The sequence below is a fragment of the Lycorma delicatula genome, chromosome 13 (assembly GCF_047948215.1).
Source record: "Lycorma delicatula isolate Av1 chromosome 13, ASM4794821v1, whole genome shotgun sequence".
Classification (NCBI taxonomy): domain Eukaryota; kingdom Metazoa; phylum Arthropoda; class Insecta; order Hemiptera; family Fulgoridae; genus Lycorma; species Lycorma delicatula.
In genome coordinates, this window is record NC_134467.1 from 33,729,996 (window position 1) to 33,753,626 (window position 23,631).

Sequence of the window (23,631 nt, forward strand, 5' to 3'; positions counted from 1 at the left end):
CATTTTGAAACATTTATTGTTTAAATATTTTTTATTTTAAATAAAATTATTAGTAAAAATACAACAAAATTTTAATTTTTTGTTTTGTGTCTGAACATCTTCTTATAAATAAAGTAATCTATTAATACAAAATAAGTAAAAAAAAAGAGTTCTTTTGCTTTTATGATATTAAAAATTATTAAAATTTACAAGTACAAGCTACAGAGTATTCAGTGTTATCATACGATCTGGCAGGGAAGACAAAATGAAACAATTAGGTATTTATCATTCATTAATGATAGAGAAATTATAACTTCTCTGTTAACCATATATAGATAATAATTAATAATAATGACATTAATCAACTTAGTCCCATCTATGAATAACTTTATCTGACATAGTTTCATTAAAACAAATATATGCTAGATACAACAATTCATCTTTTATCACAGCACTAAAAAATATACTCTTGTTTAATAAATATCTGAAAATATTGATAACCAGCTTTTATTTTTTTCAAAAAATAAATTAATAAAGAATACAAGTTAAGAGAAAAGATTGTAAATAAAATGTATATAATATATATATATTAAAATATGTTATTCATGAAATTTCATTTTAACGTTTTACAAATCACATAAAATAGCCATTATATCATTAAAGTTAATATACAATCATCACTACAAATTATCTAAAACTAATGAACTAATTATATGATTCGTTAAATTAGCAGCAGTAACAGTTAAATTAGATGTAGCAGCATTAGTAACATTTACATTTGGTAAATTTTCAGTGTCACATGATTGCTGTTGATCTTGAACAACTTGTGACACTGACTGTTCATGCTACAATTGTATATCATTATTTGTTGAAGACGTTAATGGACCATTACCGACAACAAATGAACCATTATTTGATGTATTATTATTTGCAGAATTATTATGATTATTACTATTATTATTATTGTTATTACTATTGTTATTACTAAATTTATTGTTATTGTTTGTAACTTGATCGTTTGATGTTGTATTTGTCGATGTACATATATTATTGTTGCTAATCGTTGCAACTATAACTGGTAATACAGTTTGCGTTGATCTAGTTATCATTAATGGTTGCGGTGGAAGCGCTGGTGTATTATTTTGTTTATCTCTATGCTTACCAAAACCACCTTCTTCTCCACACATTTCAATATCAATGCATTTTGTTGCTACTGTAAAATTAAAAAAAATGAACGATAAATTTATTAATTATTTAGCAGTAATTAAATGTAGCTTTTTATTAAACATTAATTAAATTATGTAATCGAAAGGTTTCTCTATGTGTAATGTTTTATTCAATAAGATATGGTTTTAAAGTGGAAACTCAATATTATTTATTGATCTCTTAACATAGATTTAAACTCTGTTTATAGATTGTATCATACATTTTAGCCACATATATTAATATTCTATTGGCTCAGCCATAAATTCCATTTTTTTACAATCCTCAAATCAAAATGATCATCCAGATATTGCATCTAAGAAGCATGTACAGTCTGAGTTACCAGTATTTAGCTCAACTCATCAGCGAAAGTAGAATCAAGGATGAGGAGGAATTTTGAAAGATAAAATCAACCCAAAGGCAAACTACTTGTCAAGGTTGGGTTAGTTTATTGTATTGTCTAAAACAAATACAAAACTAACACTAAACAAAGTATTACAGTGTTTTGTCACATTATGTAAGAAAACTCTCAACTGATATTTTCAAACTTATCAATCAATCATGTATCAAATATCGCATATCTGTTATGCAGTGGAAGTCATGTAAATAGATATTGAAGATTTCAACTATCTACCACTAAACAGTCAATAAACAACTGTTTATACTGTTTTCATAAGACAGTGAAACATTTGGAAAATGTGGCAGTCAGAGTAAATTTCCAATTTGCTGTTAAAAATAAATTGACTGCTATATTGTAATACAGTTCATATCTAATAATCACTAGCAAACCAATATTATATACTCATTTACTGCCCATTGATGCTGGCATTTGGTGGGAATGGAAATCGTACATCATGAAACATGATGTACGATTTCCATTCCCACCAAATGATGGATTCAATAAATATAGATTATAAAGTAATTTTTTGCTGGTAGAATTCTTGAATGTAGAACTATGAATAAAATTTAATTATGAAGTGCTGAAAAGTCAGAGATTTTACTTACTCATACAGCCCAGGTATGGCACCAACTTATTACCTTACAAAGTACTTTGAAATCCAAGGTCACAGGTAGGAATAATAATTGACTGAGTACTCAGGTAACAAACTTCTTTGATCAGTGTCTACAAAAAATGGTGCTGTGATAAGATAAGTAACTGAATTTGAGTAAAGATTATACGGAAATAAAGAATTGAAGTGTTCTCTTTTTATAAGCAGAAGTAAATTTTGGAATACTACCTGTTTTAATTTTCAGAAACCGAATAATACCAACAATATGCAAAAAGTATCTTATTCTCTCATTAATAATTACCATTTCATCCTTAATGATTTCTATTTTTGGAAGATATTTTCTAAGATATTGGGACAGTTATGAACCAAAAGGTTTGATTTGTTTCAAGGCTAAATTTAAAAAAAATTGTAGTATATTCTATTATTACAAACTTACAACTAAAAATTCTAAACCTGTACTTAAACAACATATTTGGAAAATGGTTAACATAAGAGTAAAACATGCATTTTCATCAAGAACGAGTTATATTTTTAATAACATATATATTTAGTTATTTAAAGAATCTTAATTATTACAATTTTTAGTTTTTATAATTTGTTAGATAAGTTCTTATCAGATTAAGACAGAATTTTTAATACTGTGGTTCCCTAATTAAACATTTTAAAGACTACATTAATAAAATTTTTGAAAGTTACAGAATCAAAAAGAAAAAAAAACAATGAATTAACCTCAACTAATGCAATTAGCAAATACATAATTAGCTTTTCATGTAAGTGTTAATTAATTTTTAACAAATAGAAAAAATTTTAATTCAATTACTGTATAATAAAAATTTAAAAATAAATAAAACAATATAAAAAAAAATTGCTTTTAGCATGCTGGAAGGTGGAGGTAGATTTCACCAGTGCTAAGAAGGGGATGAAAAAGATTTCCACCTTAAAGTTAAGAAAAACTTCAAATTTACTCAATACGACAATGGTTGCATGAGGAAAAAGTTTCACATGTTTAGCATTCGACAATCCCCATTTTACAATTCCAGCAATATTTTGGTCATCCCTTGCAGTGAGGGTTGCTCAAATCGAAAATTGTTTCAGACAAAATTTTTAGGTAATGTTTAGAGGACTAACAATCTCTTTAAACCGATTCGATACTGTGCCTATTAGGGGAGGTATGATTTTGTTTGTCTTCAAAACCCCATTCTTTCCATCCTGTGGGCCAGTGGTTGGTGATATTTAAAAACTTTACTTAGATAAGTTTTAGCCCCTTGTCCGAAGAATAGTACAAACTTTATTTGATATTTTAATAAAAAATTACAGTGATATTTTGTTTTTTTCGGAAAAGCCCCTCTATTTCCAACCCCATGGTCTGATTTTGTTTTGGTCATTATATTTTATGTATAAATGTTAAAGTTATTGGCGCAAAATAATGGCAGTTATTGTGTCCACAAGAAAGTGAAAAAAAAGTATATATATATATATAGAAATGTATACATAAACTTTTGAACTAACAGTGGTTTTGGGGTCTGGGGGATGTGAAACACAAAGATATATCAAAATTTTCTGAAAGTTGAATCATGGTACCCATTACAATATATAGCTTTCTTATGAAACCTACCTAAAAAAATATATTATTAATATATACTTCGCTATAAATTGATATATGTACGATATATTGATATATAATAATATAACAAGTATACCCCTTTTTTTTTCTTTTTCTGTTTAGTCTCTGGAACCACCATAAAGTATTACTTCAGAGGATGACTAAGGATGATATATATGAATGTAAATGAAGTGTAGTCTTGTACAGTCTCAGGTCGACTGTTCCTAGATATGTGGTTAATTGAAACCCAACCACAAAGAATGCCGGTATCCACGATCTAGTATTCAAATCTGAATAAAAGTAACTACTACCTTTACTAGGATTTGAACCTTAGAACACTTCAACTTTGAAATCAGCTGATTTGTGATGAAGCGTTTACCACCAGACCAACCGGTGAACCAATGAAATCTACCTAAAAAAATTTATACTAACCATGCAAAATATGACAAATATTGCAATTTCTATGTAACAGCATGCAGTAATAACACCAATAAACATCCAGTCTCTGCAATCAATAAAAAACTCGATGTTTTAGTGAAATAAACAAAATAAATAAAAATCATGCATCATTTAATAAATGTGCAAAAATATAAAATTTATAAAAAAGTAGTGTAATTAAATTTTTATTAAATAAAAAAAAAAAAGATTGTTCTGTAACTAGTGAGCTTTGGTAAATAAATACATGTATTTATTATATGTCTAGCCTAACTGAATAAAAAAAAACCAAGGAACAAATTAACTGCGTCTCACAATCAAGTGGAAATCTTCAAATCTTTATACCAATTTTATTAAAAAATATATAAAAAAATTGTACGTATATCTATAAATTTTAAATTTGGAGGACTGTTCAGTTTCCTACAGTAATCATCAATACAGTACAGTAATACAATAATGTTCAGTTTCTGTTCAATAATCCTTCAAACTAATGACATATTGAAAGGTGGTAGTTAGCAGTTAATTCAAATATTTTTTACGAACTGAACTGCATTCATATGACTTAAAAATATTATTTTACTGAATAACATTTCAAACATAAAATGAAAAAAAAAAGAATTAGAATTCATAATAAATAATATTTGAAATATAAATTAGAGAAAATACATAAATGAAATAAAATAAATAATATATTTTGTATATAATTATATCAATGAATACATTATCCATTATATAATCTATATACTTAAATGAATACATACATGGCTTACCAGTCGGATCAATAGCATTTATAAATGGTTGCGACAATCTTTGTGTATTTGTTACTGCAACAGCAGCTGCCATTACACTGGCACTTGTGCCTGATTTAACTGTACCGCTATATCGTGATGCAGGCATCATACTTTGTCGGACGTTACGTTCAGGTCGGATTAATATTATATACAGCTGTAATAAGAAAAAAAATTAAATACCACAATTAAAATATATTACTGAATTAAAATTATTTACCTATTTATAATATATATATGAAAGTAACATATTACGTAGAAATAATTACTGCGTTATGTAACAAGTACCTTCTGTTTTGTTATTTTTTTAGGTAGTTCATTTAACAAAATACATATGTGTTTATTTAATTATAAAATTATTTAAATATATAAATCATGTCAAACTCGCTCATTTTCATATCTCTGAAGTTCTAAATCCTGAAACTAAAAACTGGGCTATATTTCTTCTAAGCCGTAAAATGTATGTTAAGTAATCTATTAAAAAATTTGATACACTCTACAATTATTGATATTTGATTGATTATTTTATAAAACAATCAGACAATACAATTAATATTATTTGATTATTTTACAGACCATAAATCTTTCCAAGATGCTATTTAAAAAAAAATTCAGGATTATATGACAAAAAACAGAAATTAAATTGTAATAAATTAAAAAATTATGAATTTATTAGTAACATAACTTAAAAATACCTACCTTGGGAGAGAAAAGGCATGCTATGGTAACACTCGCAGATAAACTTATAGTAACTGACATGCTAGTAATACGTAAAGGCATATGGCTACCTGTGCCAAAGAATAATGGTACAAATGCTAACCATATCACACATGTTGTATACATAGTAAATCCTAAAAAATAAAAATATATAATTAGTGCTTGATTTCATAAAGTTTTTATTTTTTAAATTTTACTTACCAGTCTAGCTCTATAGCAGAGCTATAGCTCTAGAAGAGAAAGAATTGCAATCAGTCCAATTTCGGCATATGCAATTTTCACTGGATCTTGACGTTTTAATACCTAAGGAACCCTAAAAACCAGATGGAAATTTTCCAGATGTTCATATGTACGTATGTGTGTGTGTTTGGCTTGCACTCCTTATTCTCCAGAACTACCAGACCAATGTTCCAAACTAGATCAGATTACTTCTATATATGAGGCATTGGTGCCATAAATTTTCAACTAAACAGGTTAAAGGAGTGAGAGCTAGGATGAGGCTGTACAGCAATGTCACCCTCAGTATCTCGAGATTTCGCTTAATTAAGGTTTTTCTTAGGTACGTTTGTTAACAATTAAAAAAATAATAATAGTTGCAAAATTCACCTCCACCCCAAAAAATGATCTAAATAAGCTAGCAGCTAAGTGGGTATTCTGTGTCAATAATACTACCTCTCAACACAAGGAGCGCTAGTGTAGCACTGATGTAAGCTGTTGTGGTTATCCGCTATGTTGTGACATCATTGATGAGCGGTAAAATTAAATAAATGAATAATATTTAAGTGTAAAGCTGTATCTAAAGTGGCTGCTAGAACTGCTATACCCACACAAATGAAATACAATACGTGAACGCATTTTAGTTAGAATCATTGACCTAAATAAACAAAAAATATTATATTTAAATAAAATGATAAATATTTTAAATTACGTTATGTGTATATGTGTGTGTATGTTATGCTCAGAAAAAAAAACCAAAAAAAAACTTTTTTGTTAAGATACTTCATGGTGATATGATACGATTTCTATATTTTATAATTTATCTTATGTTTTAGGTTAAATTTTAGTCAGGATTATTGTTTTTTACATGTTTCAATACACAATAAACATCAAAAAAAGTATAAACTGTGTATCAGTCTTTAATTGCTGTCTGAAAGGTGAGTGATCATGGATATTTTGTTAACAAAGATGTTGATATGCAACAGGAAATTCAAGTGTTATTTTTGAAACATGAGAATTTTTTTGAATTTTCATTAAATATAGAGATTATACAGGGATTATGGGGAATGTGCCAGTTATATTTTTTTATTTAACCACAGGAGATGGAAGATTTGCAAAGAAAATTGGATTTGAATAAGCCCATAGTACGAACAATGTTCATTATCAGGGAACTATTTAAAGATTTGACATGATTTTTTAAATCAAGAATTGATGCACTAGGTGTAATCTGTAGACATGTAGTTTTAACCCATGTTTGTTCAGATTCATAATTTCTTAATTCTAACATAATAACAACTGCTGGGAAATAATGGATTTTTTAATATTATTTCTACTGTAGCAGGTAGCAATTAAAAAATTTGATCGACTCGCTTCATTCCTGTTCTTCCTGCTTTATGAAAATGAATTCATGGGGTTGTAGGTTAAGAGGTCAACCTATAAAAATATTTTTATTTTCAGTAAATTTAAGTACATACGTAACTTACATGATTTATCAAAATGTGATTGGGATATATTTAGCTGGACCAGTCTCCATACAGTGAGTGTCAACTCTTTCTGGTTCTGTAGGTAAAAAGTCTAAGTAGATATTAAATTTTATTAATAATTAAATATAAAATTGCTTAAATTTAAAACTAAAACATTTAAAAATAATTATTAAAAGATTTTTTAACAAATTAAAAAAAAAAAATACTGGTACCTTTTCATCTACCACGATACCAAATTTTTTCAATGTGCTTTTTAATTTTTTTTTATTTTCTCAATTTAGATGTTTGCTCCTAATTAGCATGTATTTTGTTTGTAATTTTATTTTCTTGTTAAATTTTTAATTCTGAAGAGTAATTTAAAAATAAACTAAATAAGAGAAAGAAAAGTACTTAAGGGCCAGAAATGATATATAGAATTATGAAAGGTTTATAAACTTTAAAAAAAATATCCCACAGATTTACTTATAGGTTTTACCTCCATCAAGTTATCATTCTTGAAATTCAATACTCTTAGGTCAGAGGTCAGTCCTTTTACTACTACACAAAACTTCCCTGAAAAAATATTTGATTGTGGTATACATTTTACACTATTTCCTTCATACTTTGAAATTGTAATCTTTTAAACATAATTTTTACCTTAAATAATATCTAGAAATCACAATGAACTACATATGAATAAAGAAAAATGAGGGATACAAGTACCCTGATACAGCAAAATAGAATTTGTCAGCATCAGATTGACTAAGACTATTGTTCTGTCTTGAGTGTTTTTTTCTAAGAGAGTTTGAAAACTCTCTGCCAAGACTAAACCTTTGTTTCTAAGTTATATCTCTATACATGACAAACATGTTGAATATTTATGTACACAGTATTTCTTCTAGACCTTTCTTCCTTAACACAAATAAAAGAAAAAAAAAGAAAAAAGATACAAAAAGAAAAACAACTAAATTATATTTAACAAAAACTACAAAAAAAAAATTAACTATGTTATCAGTTAAGTAATTTAAATGTTAGAAATCTAACAAATTAAAAGACGAGGCTTTAAGATCACATTTCTATTTGACAGAAATATTCCGATTAAAAGTGAATCTGAGAATATATATATATATTAAAATCTCTATAGTAAACTTGGAAAAAAGAATTAATCTGCAACAATGGAAAATAGAAGGAAAAAATGTTTTAGATGTGGAAATACAGAAAAGAGTTAATTGATTACAAAAAGGGATAAATAAATTTAACAAAGATTGAATTGAAGATGATAAAGTAGAATTATTAAGAACACCATAGAGTAAATATCAAGATAAAAACATTTTGTTGAACCTTCAAGGATAGGATGCCCAAAGACTTTCTCAAATCATCAGTCAGAAAATCAGTATGATAGAAATACATAAATCTGTGAACATAAAAGTAATGAAAAAATTTGATTTGTCCTTTTTATATTTTTATAAATTCAATTAATTAAAATAAATGGTACAAATCACACGGAGCATTCTCTACAATCTTCAGGCCAAATAATAATATTTGAAACATCATCATCTCAAACCATAAAACAGATAATGTTTTCAGTATAAATTCTAAGATTTTTAATAATTTAAAAAATCAAATAATCTATATGTTTTTTGTAAGTAAAATGACTATTGAATATCACTCCAAGATACATAACTGAATGAACTTAGTCTTATGAAGCATATAAGTAACTCTGTTGATTAATTTTTTTATAAATGTTTTAATATAAAAGAGAAACAATGAATTTTATAACAAATGAGTCAAATAAGTGTTTGGAAGGAAAATGTTTTTCCACTTGAAATAGTTTAATAAAATTTTAAATTGATCCAATTATTCTGAATTGTGGATAGTTTAGATAATTTTCTATAAATTAATAAAATTTACAAAAAATTAAATAATCATGAAGTAAATTAAAATAACTGTTATTCTTCAAATAACTTTTTATAATAAATAATTGTAAATAAATTTATAAGGAGAATAAAGAACAAAGATTAAGAATGGACAGATATATTTTAAGTGTAACATAACCATAATGATTTTATTATCAGAAATAAAACTATATCACACTGTGACATAAGCAATAAAAGGACAGTTTAAAGATAAAAAAAATATAATTGTATAGTTCATATGTTTCATTCAAACTGCTATATCTTTGTTTTATAAAGAATTCTTACTATATACTGTTTAAGAAAAACAGCTGTTTAAGATTTTCAAGTTACTCTAAAAAATGACAGCCATTTTAAAAAATAATAAACATCCTTTATAAGAATTAAAAACTTGTAAAAATAATAAGGCTCCTGTTCACTTTCTTCAATGAATCACGAATACACTTAAAAAGTCAATGTACCCAAGCCCAGTGAAATACAACATGTGACAGTCAACTTTAAAAGTGATCCCTTCATTCTGTTAATCATAGGGAACATTAAGATATAAATAAAGAACCACTCAAATTAATGGAAATATTCAATGAAAAAACAACAAATTCTACTTAATACATAATTTATTAACAAGAGAGAGTCCAGACTTATGCCGGGTGTCCAAGAATTACAACTTTGCTATCGTGCAAATAATTTATTTATTATTTACTCAATTAAGAATTATTATTTATTAAGATACAAAAACAGGTTGTATGAATTAAAAAAAACATTAAAACTGAATGTTTTTTTTACCTGTAATCAAGACGTTCAATGTGTGCACCGTTAATAATTTGCAAAATGTCCAGCTGGTAATCAATTTCATGCCATGTTCGTTGTAACATATCCACATTTATGAGTTTTTCATTTATGAGGTCATCAATATTGATTACATGAGTTTTGTATATATTATCCTTGATGAAATCTCTCAGGAAAAAATCAAATGGAGTTATATCTAATGATTGAGGTGACCAAGTAATTACTACAGTATTACAGCAATTTGGGAATGTGTTATTGAGGGATTCACACACTAATAAACCCTGACATGGCGGCGGTCCATTTTATTAGAATATGATTTTCAAATATAACTTTTCCAGCTGAGGATAAGCAAACCCTTCTAACAAGTCCAGATAGTTCTTCGCATTAACTGCCGTTTGCGCAAAGAAAAAGATCTATCACACAATCGTGAAGCAGTCCATACCAAATATTAATTTTTGTGCTACCTTTAATATGGTCAAGTGTAACATGTGGGTTCTCTGATCCCCACATTCAAACGTTCTGAGTGTTTACTTTTCCAGATATGAGAAATGTAGCTTTGTCTTAGAGGTAACAATCGTAATTTTCAATTCTTTCAATCATTTCCACAGTAAATTCCTTTCTAGCAGTGTGATCTTGTGGTCTAATGTGCGGCAATATTTATAATTTATAAGGATGCAATTTTAATTGTTTCTTCAAAATATCGTGAATAGTAGATAACAGAAGATTTTATTTGTACACTGTGCTCCATGTTGATTTCCCAGATCTATGAACAAAAGACTGACGAATGATTCTATTTTTTCATGTGATGTTCTAGGCCTGCCTGCACCCTTGTTATGTTCAACACTGCCAGTTTATTTACATTTGTAATACAATGTTTAACAGTTGTTCTAGAAGGTATACAAAGTAATGAAATGTAGTAGAAATAACAAAGATGGACCACTGAATGTGAAAATAGGAGGAGAAAAGATTATGGAGGTAGAAGAATTTTGTTATTTGGGAAGTAGAATTACTAAAGATGGACGAAGCAGGAGCGATATAAAATGCCGAATAGCACAAGCGAAACGAGCCTTCAGTAAGAAATATAATTTGTTTACATCAAAAATTAATTTAAATGTCAGGAAAAGATTTTTGAAAGTATGTGTTTGGAGTGTTGCTTTATATGGAAGTGAAACTTGGACAATCGGAGTATCTGAGAAGAAAAGATTAGAAGCTTTTGAAATGTGGTGCTATAGGAGAATGTTAAAAATCAGATGGGTGGATAAAGTGACAAATGAAGAGGTATTTATTGCGGCAAATAGATGAAGAAAGAAGCATTTGGAAAAATATAGTTAAAAGAAGAGACAGACTTATAGGCCACATACTAAGGCATCCTGGAATAGTCGCTTTAATATTGGAAGGACAGGTAGAAGGAAAAAATTGTGTAGGCAGGCCACGTTTGGAATACGTAAAACAAATTGTTAGGGATGTAGGATGTAGAGGGTATACTGAAATGAAACGACTAGCACTAGATAGGGAATCTTGGAGAGCTGCATCAAAATGACTGAAGACAAAAAAAAAAAGGTATACACTCCTAAATTATAAATAGTTATAAAATTGTGTTGAACTTGTGTGATAGATTTTATTTCAATGAATCACTCTACGTATTGTGCTTTCATCTGCGAATTCATAGTGACTGATGTATGCAATCACAGCGGTATCTAGTATTTTTATAGTTAATATATAAAAAAGAAAATCGCTTATCAACAAATGAATTTGATGTGTTCAAGTGCTTTCAAAATTAATTTCCATCCTCAGGAACTCACATTATTTGTCACAGTTGCAACAATAATTAAAACTTCACATGTTAACTGTATGAAATTTGTAATATTTGAAAAATTAAAACAGCTGGTCGTCATATATTTAAAATTATGTCAATGTAAATGTCCTGTCAATGTAGTTGTTTGAACTGTTAGTATTAATAGTATATATTACTAATATTTACAGAGGGAAACTTTATGATTTACTTGTTAAAGAGAGCTCAACCATTCATTAACAGGAATATTACTTTTTTCTAATAAGTCATCAAAGTTATTCAGATAATTCTCGGACACTCAGTATTTTAATAACTGATGTGTCTTCCCTTATTGTTTATTACCTTCTAACAATATTTATGTACTGATTCAACTAGTTTTTCTCATCTTTTTTTTTTCAGCTCATCGTCATGAAAAATTTTTACTGTAGTCTTTTTTGGGTACGTTTTATACCAAAAATTCTTGATCAGGTTTATGTCTGGTGAGTTGCCAAGCAAACGAAAAACATTTATACCATTTTCAGTGAAGAAGTTTTGCATTTTTCAAAAGTATGGCAAGGTGCAAAATCTTGCTGGCGGATGGAAACAGTTTTTGTATAAGTGAAACTATTCTTCTCTGGTGTAAAAGATATGTATTTATTAGAATTCATCATTCCTTCTACTGGAACCAATGGTCTTGGTCCATCAAAGATCATACAGCCCCAAAACATTTTTTTGGAGGATGTTTTGGTGCTTTCAAGATGTGAGAAAATGATGTAACTTTAATTGGACTAATGTGTACAACTTTACTTTATGTCCCTAGTCTTCAAAATGTGATTCATCATGAATGAGAACTCTTTTCTTTTATTCTACTGCATACTGCTTATAGGTTTTAATCCATTGTAGATGTTTCTTGCACATTATTGAAGTAAGCAGTTGTTTTTCATTGGTTGTTGGGATCTCTCTGTGTTCCTGGAGTCTTCATTTAACAGTATTCATATGGTTGTCAACCATTTTTTCTCATTTCTGTACTTTAATCAACAGCAGACAACTGATTCATTTTGCTTCTTCTTATCAGTATAAAGTTTGTCTGAGGAGTGGTTTTCCTTTTTATGTCCTCATTTTCTTCTTTTTTTTTTGAAAAAAAGAACCAGTATTTTTAAACTGTTTTAAAATTTTCTTTACAGTACCAAACCTAATTTACATTCTTCAGTAATCATCCTCTGAGGCATGTTTATATGCTGAGATAACATTATAATTCTGCTACATTTTTAAGATCTTGTGTCCACTTATTTAGTAAATGAATAACAAAACTTAATAAACTATTGCACAATAATACAGTATTATGTTTGACAAAAAAAACCTGACAAAACACAGCAAACAATAAATGAAAGACTAAACTCACATCTGAACTGTCTGAGAGGTTATGTGTAACAAAAACTTTTGGGAAGAGCAACTGCAATGTTGCCAACTGTTTGTTATAAAATTATAGCAAAATTCCCATAGTGTTCCAATTCATTTGAGCGGTACTCTATAATCATTAAAATTTTCTGAAAGTAATCATTATACAGACTTGCACTTGCTGTATCTCAGGTGTATTTATGCAACTCAATCATAAGAAAGACTGGGGCAAATAGCATAATCTAAAAATTAATGTAGTCTTTTTAATATATAAAATATATTATATTCAATTTTTCAATTCAAAATAAAATAAAATAAAGACAAATCTTTATGCTAATAACTTACCTATATGTTTAGATTCATTAAATGCTTCTGGTATATTCCTAGTTAAAACAGCGTAAACAGTACATATAATAATTAAAACAATTGGATAACCAAAAGCAATCATATATGATGCATCAACGTATGAAAAACAAACCAATAAATTTTCTTCTCTAGTTGGATAATGATGAATTGCCTTCGGTGGTGATACAACCATCCAAACACCATTAATTATAACCTGTAACACAATTATAATTTATATTTCAGATAATTATAATTCATTTGTATATTATCTGATTTATCTATGCTTTTTTATTGTAATATTTTTAAGATAGATGACCTAACCTGATTTTATTGCGCTCTTATTATATGCTAACTATCTTCTGTATTCTTAATTCTATTTTCCAAATTTTCAGTACTTTTAATGTTGGTTTGACTTAATTAGCTGCATACTGAAAGTACAAGGGCCCATAGAGCTGGTAATTTAATGGAGGAGAGTGTCTAAGGTTTAACCCAGATAATTTTTCTTTTTAGTCAAATGGCTACATACGTCTAATTGAGTATGTTCCTACTGGGTAGAATAAAAAAAGGCCATAAAAAAAAAATAAATATAGTTAATAAACACTTATTGACTTCTTTAGATAAAGAAGTAAGTAAACAAAAATTAGAAAAAATGGAATTTGCCTATCAACAAACAAAATACATTTACATCTCATAATCAAACATTACAATTTTTTTTTTTTTCTTTGTGGGTGAAAAACGCCTGGGTGTTATCATCGCCTGGAATTTCAATTATAAAAGGGTAAAACAACTCCAAAATAACAAAACTTATAAGATGTAAAATTAATATTAAACATATAATAAAAATTTATTAGAATAAGAGTCAAGAAGGTAAAATAAAACTCAAAACTAGAACTGCAGATGAAGTCTGTAAAATATAAGACTTAAAATAATCGAATAAAGAAACTATATAAAACTTATCTAATTCCGATGGGTTGTGCAAAAGGCTACCTTCTCGGATAATAAAATTAAGGACATAGAACCAAAAAAAAATCAAAATTGCAAGTAAAGGTTAAAAATTATCAACAACTCTTCTACCATAAAAATATATATGATAATATTAAAATTTTTGCAGTAACTTGGTAATATGCAAAAGCTGAAACATCCGGTCCAAAATTTTGTTATTGTACAAGACGTCACGGATTTTTCCAGGTAGATTAAACTTACGATGCAACGCCGCATAACATATGCAGTCCACAAGAATGTGGTGCACAGTCATGCGGCAGCTGCATCGTGTACATAGGAGTGGGACTTCTCCTGACATTAGGTATTCGTGTGTGATCCTTGTATATCCTATCCGTAACTGGCAGAGGACTACTTCCTCACGACGAGATTTTCTGCAAGAGGAGCCCCATGGCAACACTGAATCTTTAATCTGGCAGAGTTTATTATCAACGGTAGTCGCCCAGTTGCTTTGCCACCTTGCTCTCAGTGATTGTTGTACACGATTAATAAAATCAAAGGTAGTAACTCGGGTGGTGAAAGGAGGTTGAATACATCCTTATTTGGCTGCATAATCTGCTCTTTCGTTACCTAGAATTCCTACGTGGCTAGGGACCCAGCAAAAACTTACTTCTGTGTTGCGATTATTTAACTCAGCAATTGCGTCTTAAATTTCAATGACAACAGGATGTTTGGAATAAAATTTTTCTAACGCCTGGTGAGCACTACACGAGTCACTGCAAATAAGAATGTTTTTATATTTAGGGTTAACGATATTCAGAGCCCTATTTACAGCGAGTAGTTCAGCGGTGAACACACTCGTAATACTGGGTAGCCCAAACATCCTTTCATTGACAACATATTCATTGACATAACTCAGAAAAAAGTAGTCACTGTATAATTGTAAACAATTTTATTCTATTTTTTTAATATGATTAAACATTTTTTTTTATTTGATTCTTTTTTTAAACATTTTTAATTTCAATTTCAGATACCACATTTTAATTTTTTAAGTGAAATTAATCTATTACTAAATTCAAAGATAAAAATGTTGAAATATTATGGTCAATTTGGATAACTTTTACATAATTATTAAATTCACTCAGATCTGTTTGTAAATATTTGAAAATTTGCTTTCAAATATTATTTTAAGATTGTGAACCAATGTCACTTTCAATGGTAGCATAAGTAGCACTATTGTAAATATTAGTAATTAATATAATTAGTGTTATGCATGTTTATTCTACTACGTATGTTTTCAATCGTTTGCCTCTGAATTTTTAGTAACATGCTCTCTCTCTCTCTCTCTCTCTCTTTTTCTGTATACCTCCAGAACCACTGTAAGGTATTACTTTTCAGAGAATGAATTAGGATGTTATGTATGAATGTATATGAAGTGTAGTCTAGTACAGTTGAAGGTCAACCATTCCTGAGATGTGAGGTTTATGAACATATTAAGCATAAAAATTGCTTATTTATAATCTGATGTGATTAGATTTGTGTATATGTCAGATGTTGTGGTGAGTTTTCTATAAATTTAAAAGATGTATTAATATTTTGGTACAACCAATGACGCTGAATGATTGGTTATGAGGTAGTTTTTTTGATGAAGTATAGTTATATATATATATATATATATATATATGTTTAAAAACCATTTACAAAAATTAATTTACTTACCTGAATACTTACAAGACCGCTACAAATAATTAGTTGTGATTTTGGTGTAATAAAACTAGGTCTTTTAGCTGTACGTTTTCCTGCATTAAATATTCTTGATATACGATTGGTTTTTGTTAAAAGTGCAGCATAAACAACAGTAAAACAAAATCCAGTACCAAATCTAGAAAAAAGTGTAAGTTTAATGTAAATACTTTGTAATTAAATTTTTAAAAATTAGCATAACACAAAAATAATACTTTAATTTTATTATTAATCAATATTACAGGAAGACAAAGATAAACTAACCTAATATTTTCTGAAAAAAATAAAACTTTAGAAAGGTAATGTTCTTAAAAAAAATAAACCATTAGGTTGCAAAGAATTGAGTTTTATGAATTTAGAATTTTATGAATGAAAGTATTAGCATGCTTTCCTATTTCACAGTAGATCACTGCTCATATGTAGAAATACTTGAAACTAAATTTGAAGAAAATCAGTCAGATCAACTTGAGATATAAGGCCAAAAGTAGTGCAACATATATATATACATATGTACAAATATCTTTAAATTTGATTTTTTTAGTCTAGATGAACTAACTCAATCTAAAACATAAAGTTTTGCAAAAACTTGACACCACATTTTTGACTTTGACATGATCACCATACTTTCTTCTTTAATATGGCTATTTTAGGTATATTTGCAGGGAAAGTAAAGTTATTAGAAGAGATATTTGAAAATTTTTGGTTATGTAATTTTATTTTTTTTTAATTTAGGCTCTTTTCTTTTCATATGAGAATAACAAAGGTTTTATCTTATAAGAAAAAATTATAAATTGAACTGTTTAAAAGCAATTATTTGAACCTTTTTTTATATCCTCAATGGTTTGGAAAGTGTAGATTTCACAAGCTAGATAGTTTTAAAAAAAAAAAAAGTGTAACGTAACAACATAAAGTAGTTTCATTATTTTGTAATTATATCCACCATCTGCTGTTAACAGTGATAAATTAATAAGTTTTGTTACGACAGAGTACTTTTACTGGCAACATTACGTACAGCATATAAAATTATTGCTTGGAACGTGTAGTCAACTTAATGACCACCTCACAGAAACAACACATGTATCTCCCCATATTTAACTTAATAACACATACTATACACACAGAAAAGCTCAGAAAAGTCATGATAGCATCTATTAGAAAAAGAATACTCTTTATGTGATTATGATTTATACGTGTGTAATCCAGCATGCACTAGTGATGGAAAGTACCACAACGCCATTCTGGTACTGGTTTTTGGGAGAAATAAAAAATTGACCTTTCACATAATATTTCTTTTAATTTAAATTATGGCTCATATTTCATTTTAACATTAAACATTAATTATTATCATATTTCTTAATGAAAGACATCACTACCTTAAATGGTGTATGACGAATTTGTTTAATAGATGTGTTTCTGGATATTAAATAATTTATTTTAATTCCTTACCTTCACATCATTTTTATTTTTATTGATACATTATTATGAGTTGATAAAAAATATCACAGAAATTATAAAAATCAGATCGGGTTAAAACAGTCCTTGTTTTTAGTTATATGTAGGCAAATGGCGACAAAATAAGTTGTTAAAAATGTAATTTACAAAAAGAAGATAAAACATTTGACATGTAAAAGATAAGTTTTTTCTTATCAATGTAAACATCGAAATGAATGAACGTTTTTCATAACATCATCATGAAGCCAGCTACCTGTACCTATGGACCATATTCTTCGGTTCTGCTATAATATAAGAGTAAATTTTTCGGTACTGGAAAATTTACTGAGTGCACTCATGATGTAATCAATTTTGAGAAGATGAAACCATTTTAAAAAATATAATATTTGATACATACACTCTCTGAAAGAAATGAAAACTAATAAATAAATTTTTAGATTGTAATTATGTTGTTGAAAAATCAATAGCAATGCGTTAGTAGTAATCTGGATATTAAAAATATAGGTTTTGCCACCTTGAGGTATAATTTTCCTAGTTTATATTTTTTATAAAAAAATCTTGATTAATTATCTGTTTATTGCATTATATTCTAATAGAAATAAACAATTTATTTATTCAACATTTTTCCATTTTAATAGCATCAACCTAAAACTGAAATTCATGTAGTTACCACTCCTTAGAAAGGAAAGTTTGAAAAAATTATATCGATATATAATGATTAAAACAAATAATACTACCTTTGAATTCCACAAACTACATCAGTTGGTCGCAGAACAAGTACAAAAGTAACCAAATAACATAATAGAATCCCAGTTAATAGAACATATGATAATTCTCTTCCAGCAGCTTTTACAACCGGTGTATCATTATGTCTAACAAAAACACCAGCGACAAATAATGTAACCAATATACCAGTAGCCGATAAAGACATTGCACCAATAGCCCAAGCACTTTCTGCTCTTAAAAACATTTCAGGTATGTCTAAGCATCTTTGTTTACTTGAATCAGGAATTCTACCTTCAGGACATGTTAAACATTGAGTCTCATCTCTTGGATTTCTTATCTAAAAAAAAAAATAACAAAGAGAAAGGATTATAATTAAAATTTTCTTATTTTATATTAATATTTAGATTTGAGGAAATGTTTTATGAAGTGTTTTGATATGAGTGTTGTTCTATTTGGATATGAAACATGGATACGAAAAAATTTGGAAAAAAGAAAAAGATTTAACATATTTGAATTACAGGAATGATTGAAGAAGATTAAATAGAGAGAATAAGTGAGAAATGAAGTACTAATATTGAGGGTAAGTTAGGTAATTATGTGGCTGGGACATTTCATGAAAGGAGAAAGACTCGTTAAAAAACTCTGCAAGTAATAGTAGAAAGTGCAAAGGAGAAGGATGGAAAAGAGTAAAAATTATAAATAATGTAAAAGGATATGTGTGCTGTAGGATTTTAAAAGTTGAGAATAATAGATAATGGAGATGAAAGTAGTATAAAAAAACCATACGATCCTTAGGAAAATTAACCATAATATTTAGATTTAGTATTTAATTTTAAAATTATTAATTTTATTTACCTGATACTGGGAACAGTTAAAACAGTGCCAGCAACAGCTTTCTCCTTCAACATATTTCTTTGCTTGACCCATCTCACATGGTAAACTACATACAGATTCAGGAGGCTGTGGTTGACTTAGTTTAAACTGAATATCTGTAACAAATAGTTTGAAAATTATTTTATTGATACATGTTAATATTAACAAAATTCTCAAATACAGAAAAACACAATTAATATTTCAGATATAGTTTATACAAAAAAAAATCATTATCATCAGCATCTGGTGTTCTGCCTTATGGCAAGTCCCTTATGCTATTGCTCGTTCTACCCATCCTTGTTCCAAGCCATCTCCTTTTTCTTTTTGTAGTTTACAATCTTCTCCTCATCTATTAACTTTATCCTTTTTCTTTGTCATTTCTTTCTTTTCTGACCCTTCTAATATAAGGAAAGAGTCAAGATTCTCTAGATTTCACTTCCTTTAACTACATTTCCTAACCAGTTTCCTTTTGTTTTATATTCATGCCACATAAATCCTCTTTCTTCTTTAATCCTGTTCATTACTTTCTCTTTCTTCACTTTATCTTAATTTCTCCACTTTCACATCTCAAAAACCTCTTTCCAGTCCCTTCCTATTCCTCATTTCAATACAACAAAAAAATCTACATATAGCATTGGGCAAAAATCTTCCTTAACTTTATCCATAAAACAGGTTAGAATATATATTATGAAAAACAGAAACGATGGAATTGCAATGAAATCTCTAGATCACAAGAGCCTATAAAATTAAAGAACAAAAAAAATCCCATTTTTATAAATAATCCTTAATCAGTGTGCTAGGGAATACTACTTCATATTATATAAACCTATTTTTTATATTATACTGGCAATGATAATCTTTAGTCTCTAGAGCTTCCTAGCAAATGTGGTTATACTGTTTTATATCCAGTGATTTTTGTTTGTCATTTAATTAAATAAAAAATCTATGATATGAGATACTATTCATCTGATGCATCCAATTATGCAACTATTTTTTAATCTATCTCATTTCTAATAATTTTGTTAGACATGGCCTATTGGTTTACATATATAATTATAGTTAGTATACAAAAAACCGCTTACTAACAATTAAATTTGATGCGTTCAAGCACTTTCAAAGTTAATTTTCATCTTCAGGAACTCTCATATTTGTCCTATTTATAACATTAATTAAAACATCACATGTAAATTGTTAGAAAATTGTGATATTTATGTAAAACATAACAGTTGATTATCATATGTTTTAAAATTATGTCAATGTCAATGTCCTGTCAATTTTGTAGTCTCAACTGTTGTGGTAAAAAGTAATTATAAAGTAATAATAGATTAGGTTGGCCAAACTGATCCACTTCCCTTTTAACACAACAGTTTTGACCATCATATTGACAGGACATTTATGTTGACATAATTTTGAAACATATGATGGATGACCAACTGTTATGTTTTACGTAAATATCACAGATTTTCTTACAATTTACATGTGAAGTTTAATTAATGTTATAAATAGGACAAAAATGAGAGTTCCTGAAGATGAAAATTAATTCTGAAAGCGCTTGAATGCATTGAATTTAATTGTTAGTAAGTGGTTTTTTATATATTAACTATAAACATCTCACTTCTATTTATTTAAGTCATTTTTTTTAAAATGAATTATTACACATAATACTTTTATATTACCACTAGAAAAACAGCGGGCCTTAGGCCTGCTACAAAAATGTTACATGGTTTATGTTTCATTACACTTGATTTTGTTAAATGTTTTTTCCAATTGTAACTAAATAATATTCATGAATTTAGCGTACTAACAACAACTAAAACTTTTACAGTGAAAAGTTCCAAAATCCTGAACATTTTTAGCTGTTTCTTGAGTTATGATTTTTTAATACAGTTTAACCTCCAATGTTTTACTTTTTTTATTCCCAAAACACAAATATAATTTTAGATAAATCATTTGTATCAAGAAGTACAAATAACTTGAACTAAAAAACTGTTTGAAAAGTATAAATCTTACATGCACTTCATTAAAAATAAAAATCTGAGCACATATAGAAAATAAACCAACGCACCATGCTTTTTTATTGTATTAAGTATATCTATAGATGTTTATTAATATCAGAAAATGTTTATATGCTGACTAAGAAGATAATTTTCTAATGGTGATTGTGAATTTATAGAATAAAAAAAAAATAGGGAAAATAAAAAATTTCCGGGACTGAAAGGGACTGCAAAAGATTTAAGTAAATAATTCAGTGCATTTAAACCTAATTATAAATGACTAAACTCAGAATGTAAGAGTTTCCATAGTTAAATTCAATAGAAAAGATTGGAGGTGAACTGTAGAGAGAAAGATTCATTAAATATATGAGATCATAATTATTGGGTTAAAATGTTCTGTTTCATTGGCATGAGATGTGAAAGTTAAGAAAATTTTAAATACATACATATATATATATTTAAAAAAAAAATATATTTACATATGTATAAACAAATACCTCATTGCAAAATCAGAAGTCATAGTTATAAGGTTCAATTCCTTGTAAAGGCAGTTGCTTTTATATGAATTTGAATGCTAGACTGTTAACAATGGTGTTCTTTAGTGGCTGGGATTCAATTAATCACACGTCTCAGGAGCGCTCGACCTAAGTCCGTTCCAGACTACATGTTTATGTAATTACACTACTGCTACATCAGATCATGTAAGCCAGTAGTGGTAATTGCATTTGCCTATATACAAACACCCAGACCGGGCAGTTGCTGGAAAATTGGTTGGAGAAATATATATATATTTACACAAATACAGATAATTTGGTTGCATTTAAAATAACATTTTACTAAGATTTTTTAAAAAGCCAACAAAGGATTATGTAACCTTCCCACATTTTTGTTTCAAATATACCATAGCGGTTTTAAATACTGATTTCATTATATAATATTTAGAGTTAACAACAAAAAAATCAAAATGGTTCAATAAAATATTTGGGTTAAATTTGAGCCCCTTGGTCAACAGCTATCTCATATGACATTTTAATAACAGCCACAATTTGAAAACACAAATAAAGTAAAAATTATAAAATAAAATTTAAACAATCTTTTAAAAGTTCTAAATTTGTGTTCCACAGGAACCCCTTTTTTTAAAAAAAAAGGTTCCTATACCATCTACATTAATATTAGATGCACTTTCAATTTTGAAAACTAAAATTTATAAAGTTAATATTTCATTTTTTTGTGAGTACAACCATTTAGCTTTCTTGTCTATTGAAGGTTTAAAAATTTATTTACTGGTATAATTATTTACTTCAATAAGAGTTGCCTTTATCTGATGCGACGTTATTAAAAAAAAAAAAAAAAAGGGTTTGTCAAATTGCGTTGAAAGTTAAGCTACTAAAGCCAGATTATACAATAAATTGCAGTAAATAGGACCACTGGTTATTCGGAACAGCAGTTTAATTGAGGCGTTTTTGAAAAAAAGAGAAACATACTGTAAAATTACAGTGGTTTAACAGCTAAAAATTTCACTTATAAAGCTCAATAGTTTGGATATTTCATTGTATTACTCATAAAATAACACAATTGTGATTTAAGTCACTTAACCATTGTTTAAATGGAATAGGGAGGAAGGTAACTTTCCTTTAACCACCAAGAGAAAATTTTGTATGTTTTTTTTTTTTTCAGCCTTGTTGAATAACATTGTATCAAATTGGAGAAATTTATTAAAGTAAATAGTTACTCCAATAAGTAAACATTTAAATCTCCAAAAAACAAGGAGGCTGACTTTTTGGATCCATTAAAAAAGAATACCAACTTTTTTAAGTTTTCAAAATTGAAAGTCCAACTATACCTAATATTTAACTCTACCTAATATTGTAAGTGAATTGAAAAATCAGGCTTATTGCAATGCACTCGACTAATGAGAAATTTTAAATATAATCTAATCAAACTTAACCTTTTTCTTCTTTTTTTTCTGTTTAGCCTTTGGCAATTACCTTTCAGATAATACTTCAGAGGATGAATGAGGATGATATGTATGAGTGTAAATGAGGTGTAGTCTTGTACAGTTTCAGTTTGACCATTCCTGAGATGTGTGGTTAATTGAAACTCAACGACCAAAGACCACCAGTATTCATGATCTAGTATTCAAATCCATGTAAAAATAACTGACTTTAGTATAACTTGAACGCTGGAACTCTCGACTTCCAAATCAGCTGATTTGGGAAGATGCGTTCACCACTAGACCAACCTGGTGGGTTAACCAAACTTAACCTACATTTGCTT

At 28.0% G+C, this 23,631-nt stretch overlaps 1 protein-coding gene across 1 annotated transcript in view; it reads right to left on the minus strand.

Annotated features, from left to right (window-relative positions):
* Nucleotides 1-659: 659 nt before the first annotated feature.
* The window catches only part of LOC142334053 (metabotropic glutamate receptor 2-like), a 794,082-nt gene continuing 771,110 nt past the window's right edge, over nt 660-23,631 (minus strand). The window contains exons 8-15 of the mRNA XM_075381719.1: nt 19,343-19,476; nt 18,499-18,824; nt 16,286-16,448; nt 13,628-13,841; nt 5,718-5,869; nt 4,992-5,175; nt 990-1,192; nt 660-824 (exon numbers count right to left, since the gene is read on the minus strand). Of these exons, the coding sequence (XP_075237834.1) occupies nt 660-824; nt 990-1,192; nt 4,992-5,175; nt 5,718-5,869; nt 13,628-13,841; nt 16,286-16,448; nt 18,499-18,824; nt 19,343-19,476 (1,541 nt within the window). The remainder of the gene's footprint in view (nt 825-989; nt 1,193-4,991; nt 5,176-5,717; nt 5,870-13,627; nt 13,842-16,285; nt 16,449-18,498; nt 18,825-19,342; nt 19,477-23,631) is intronic.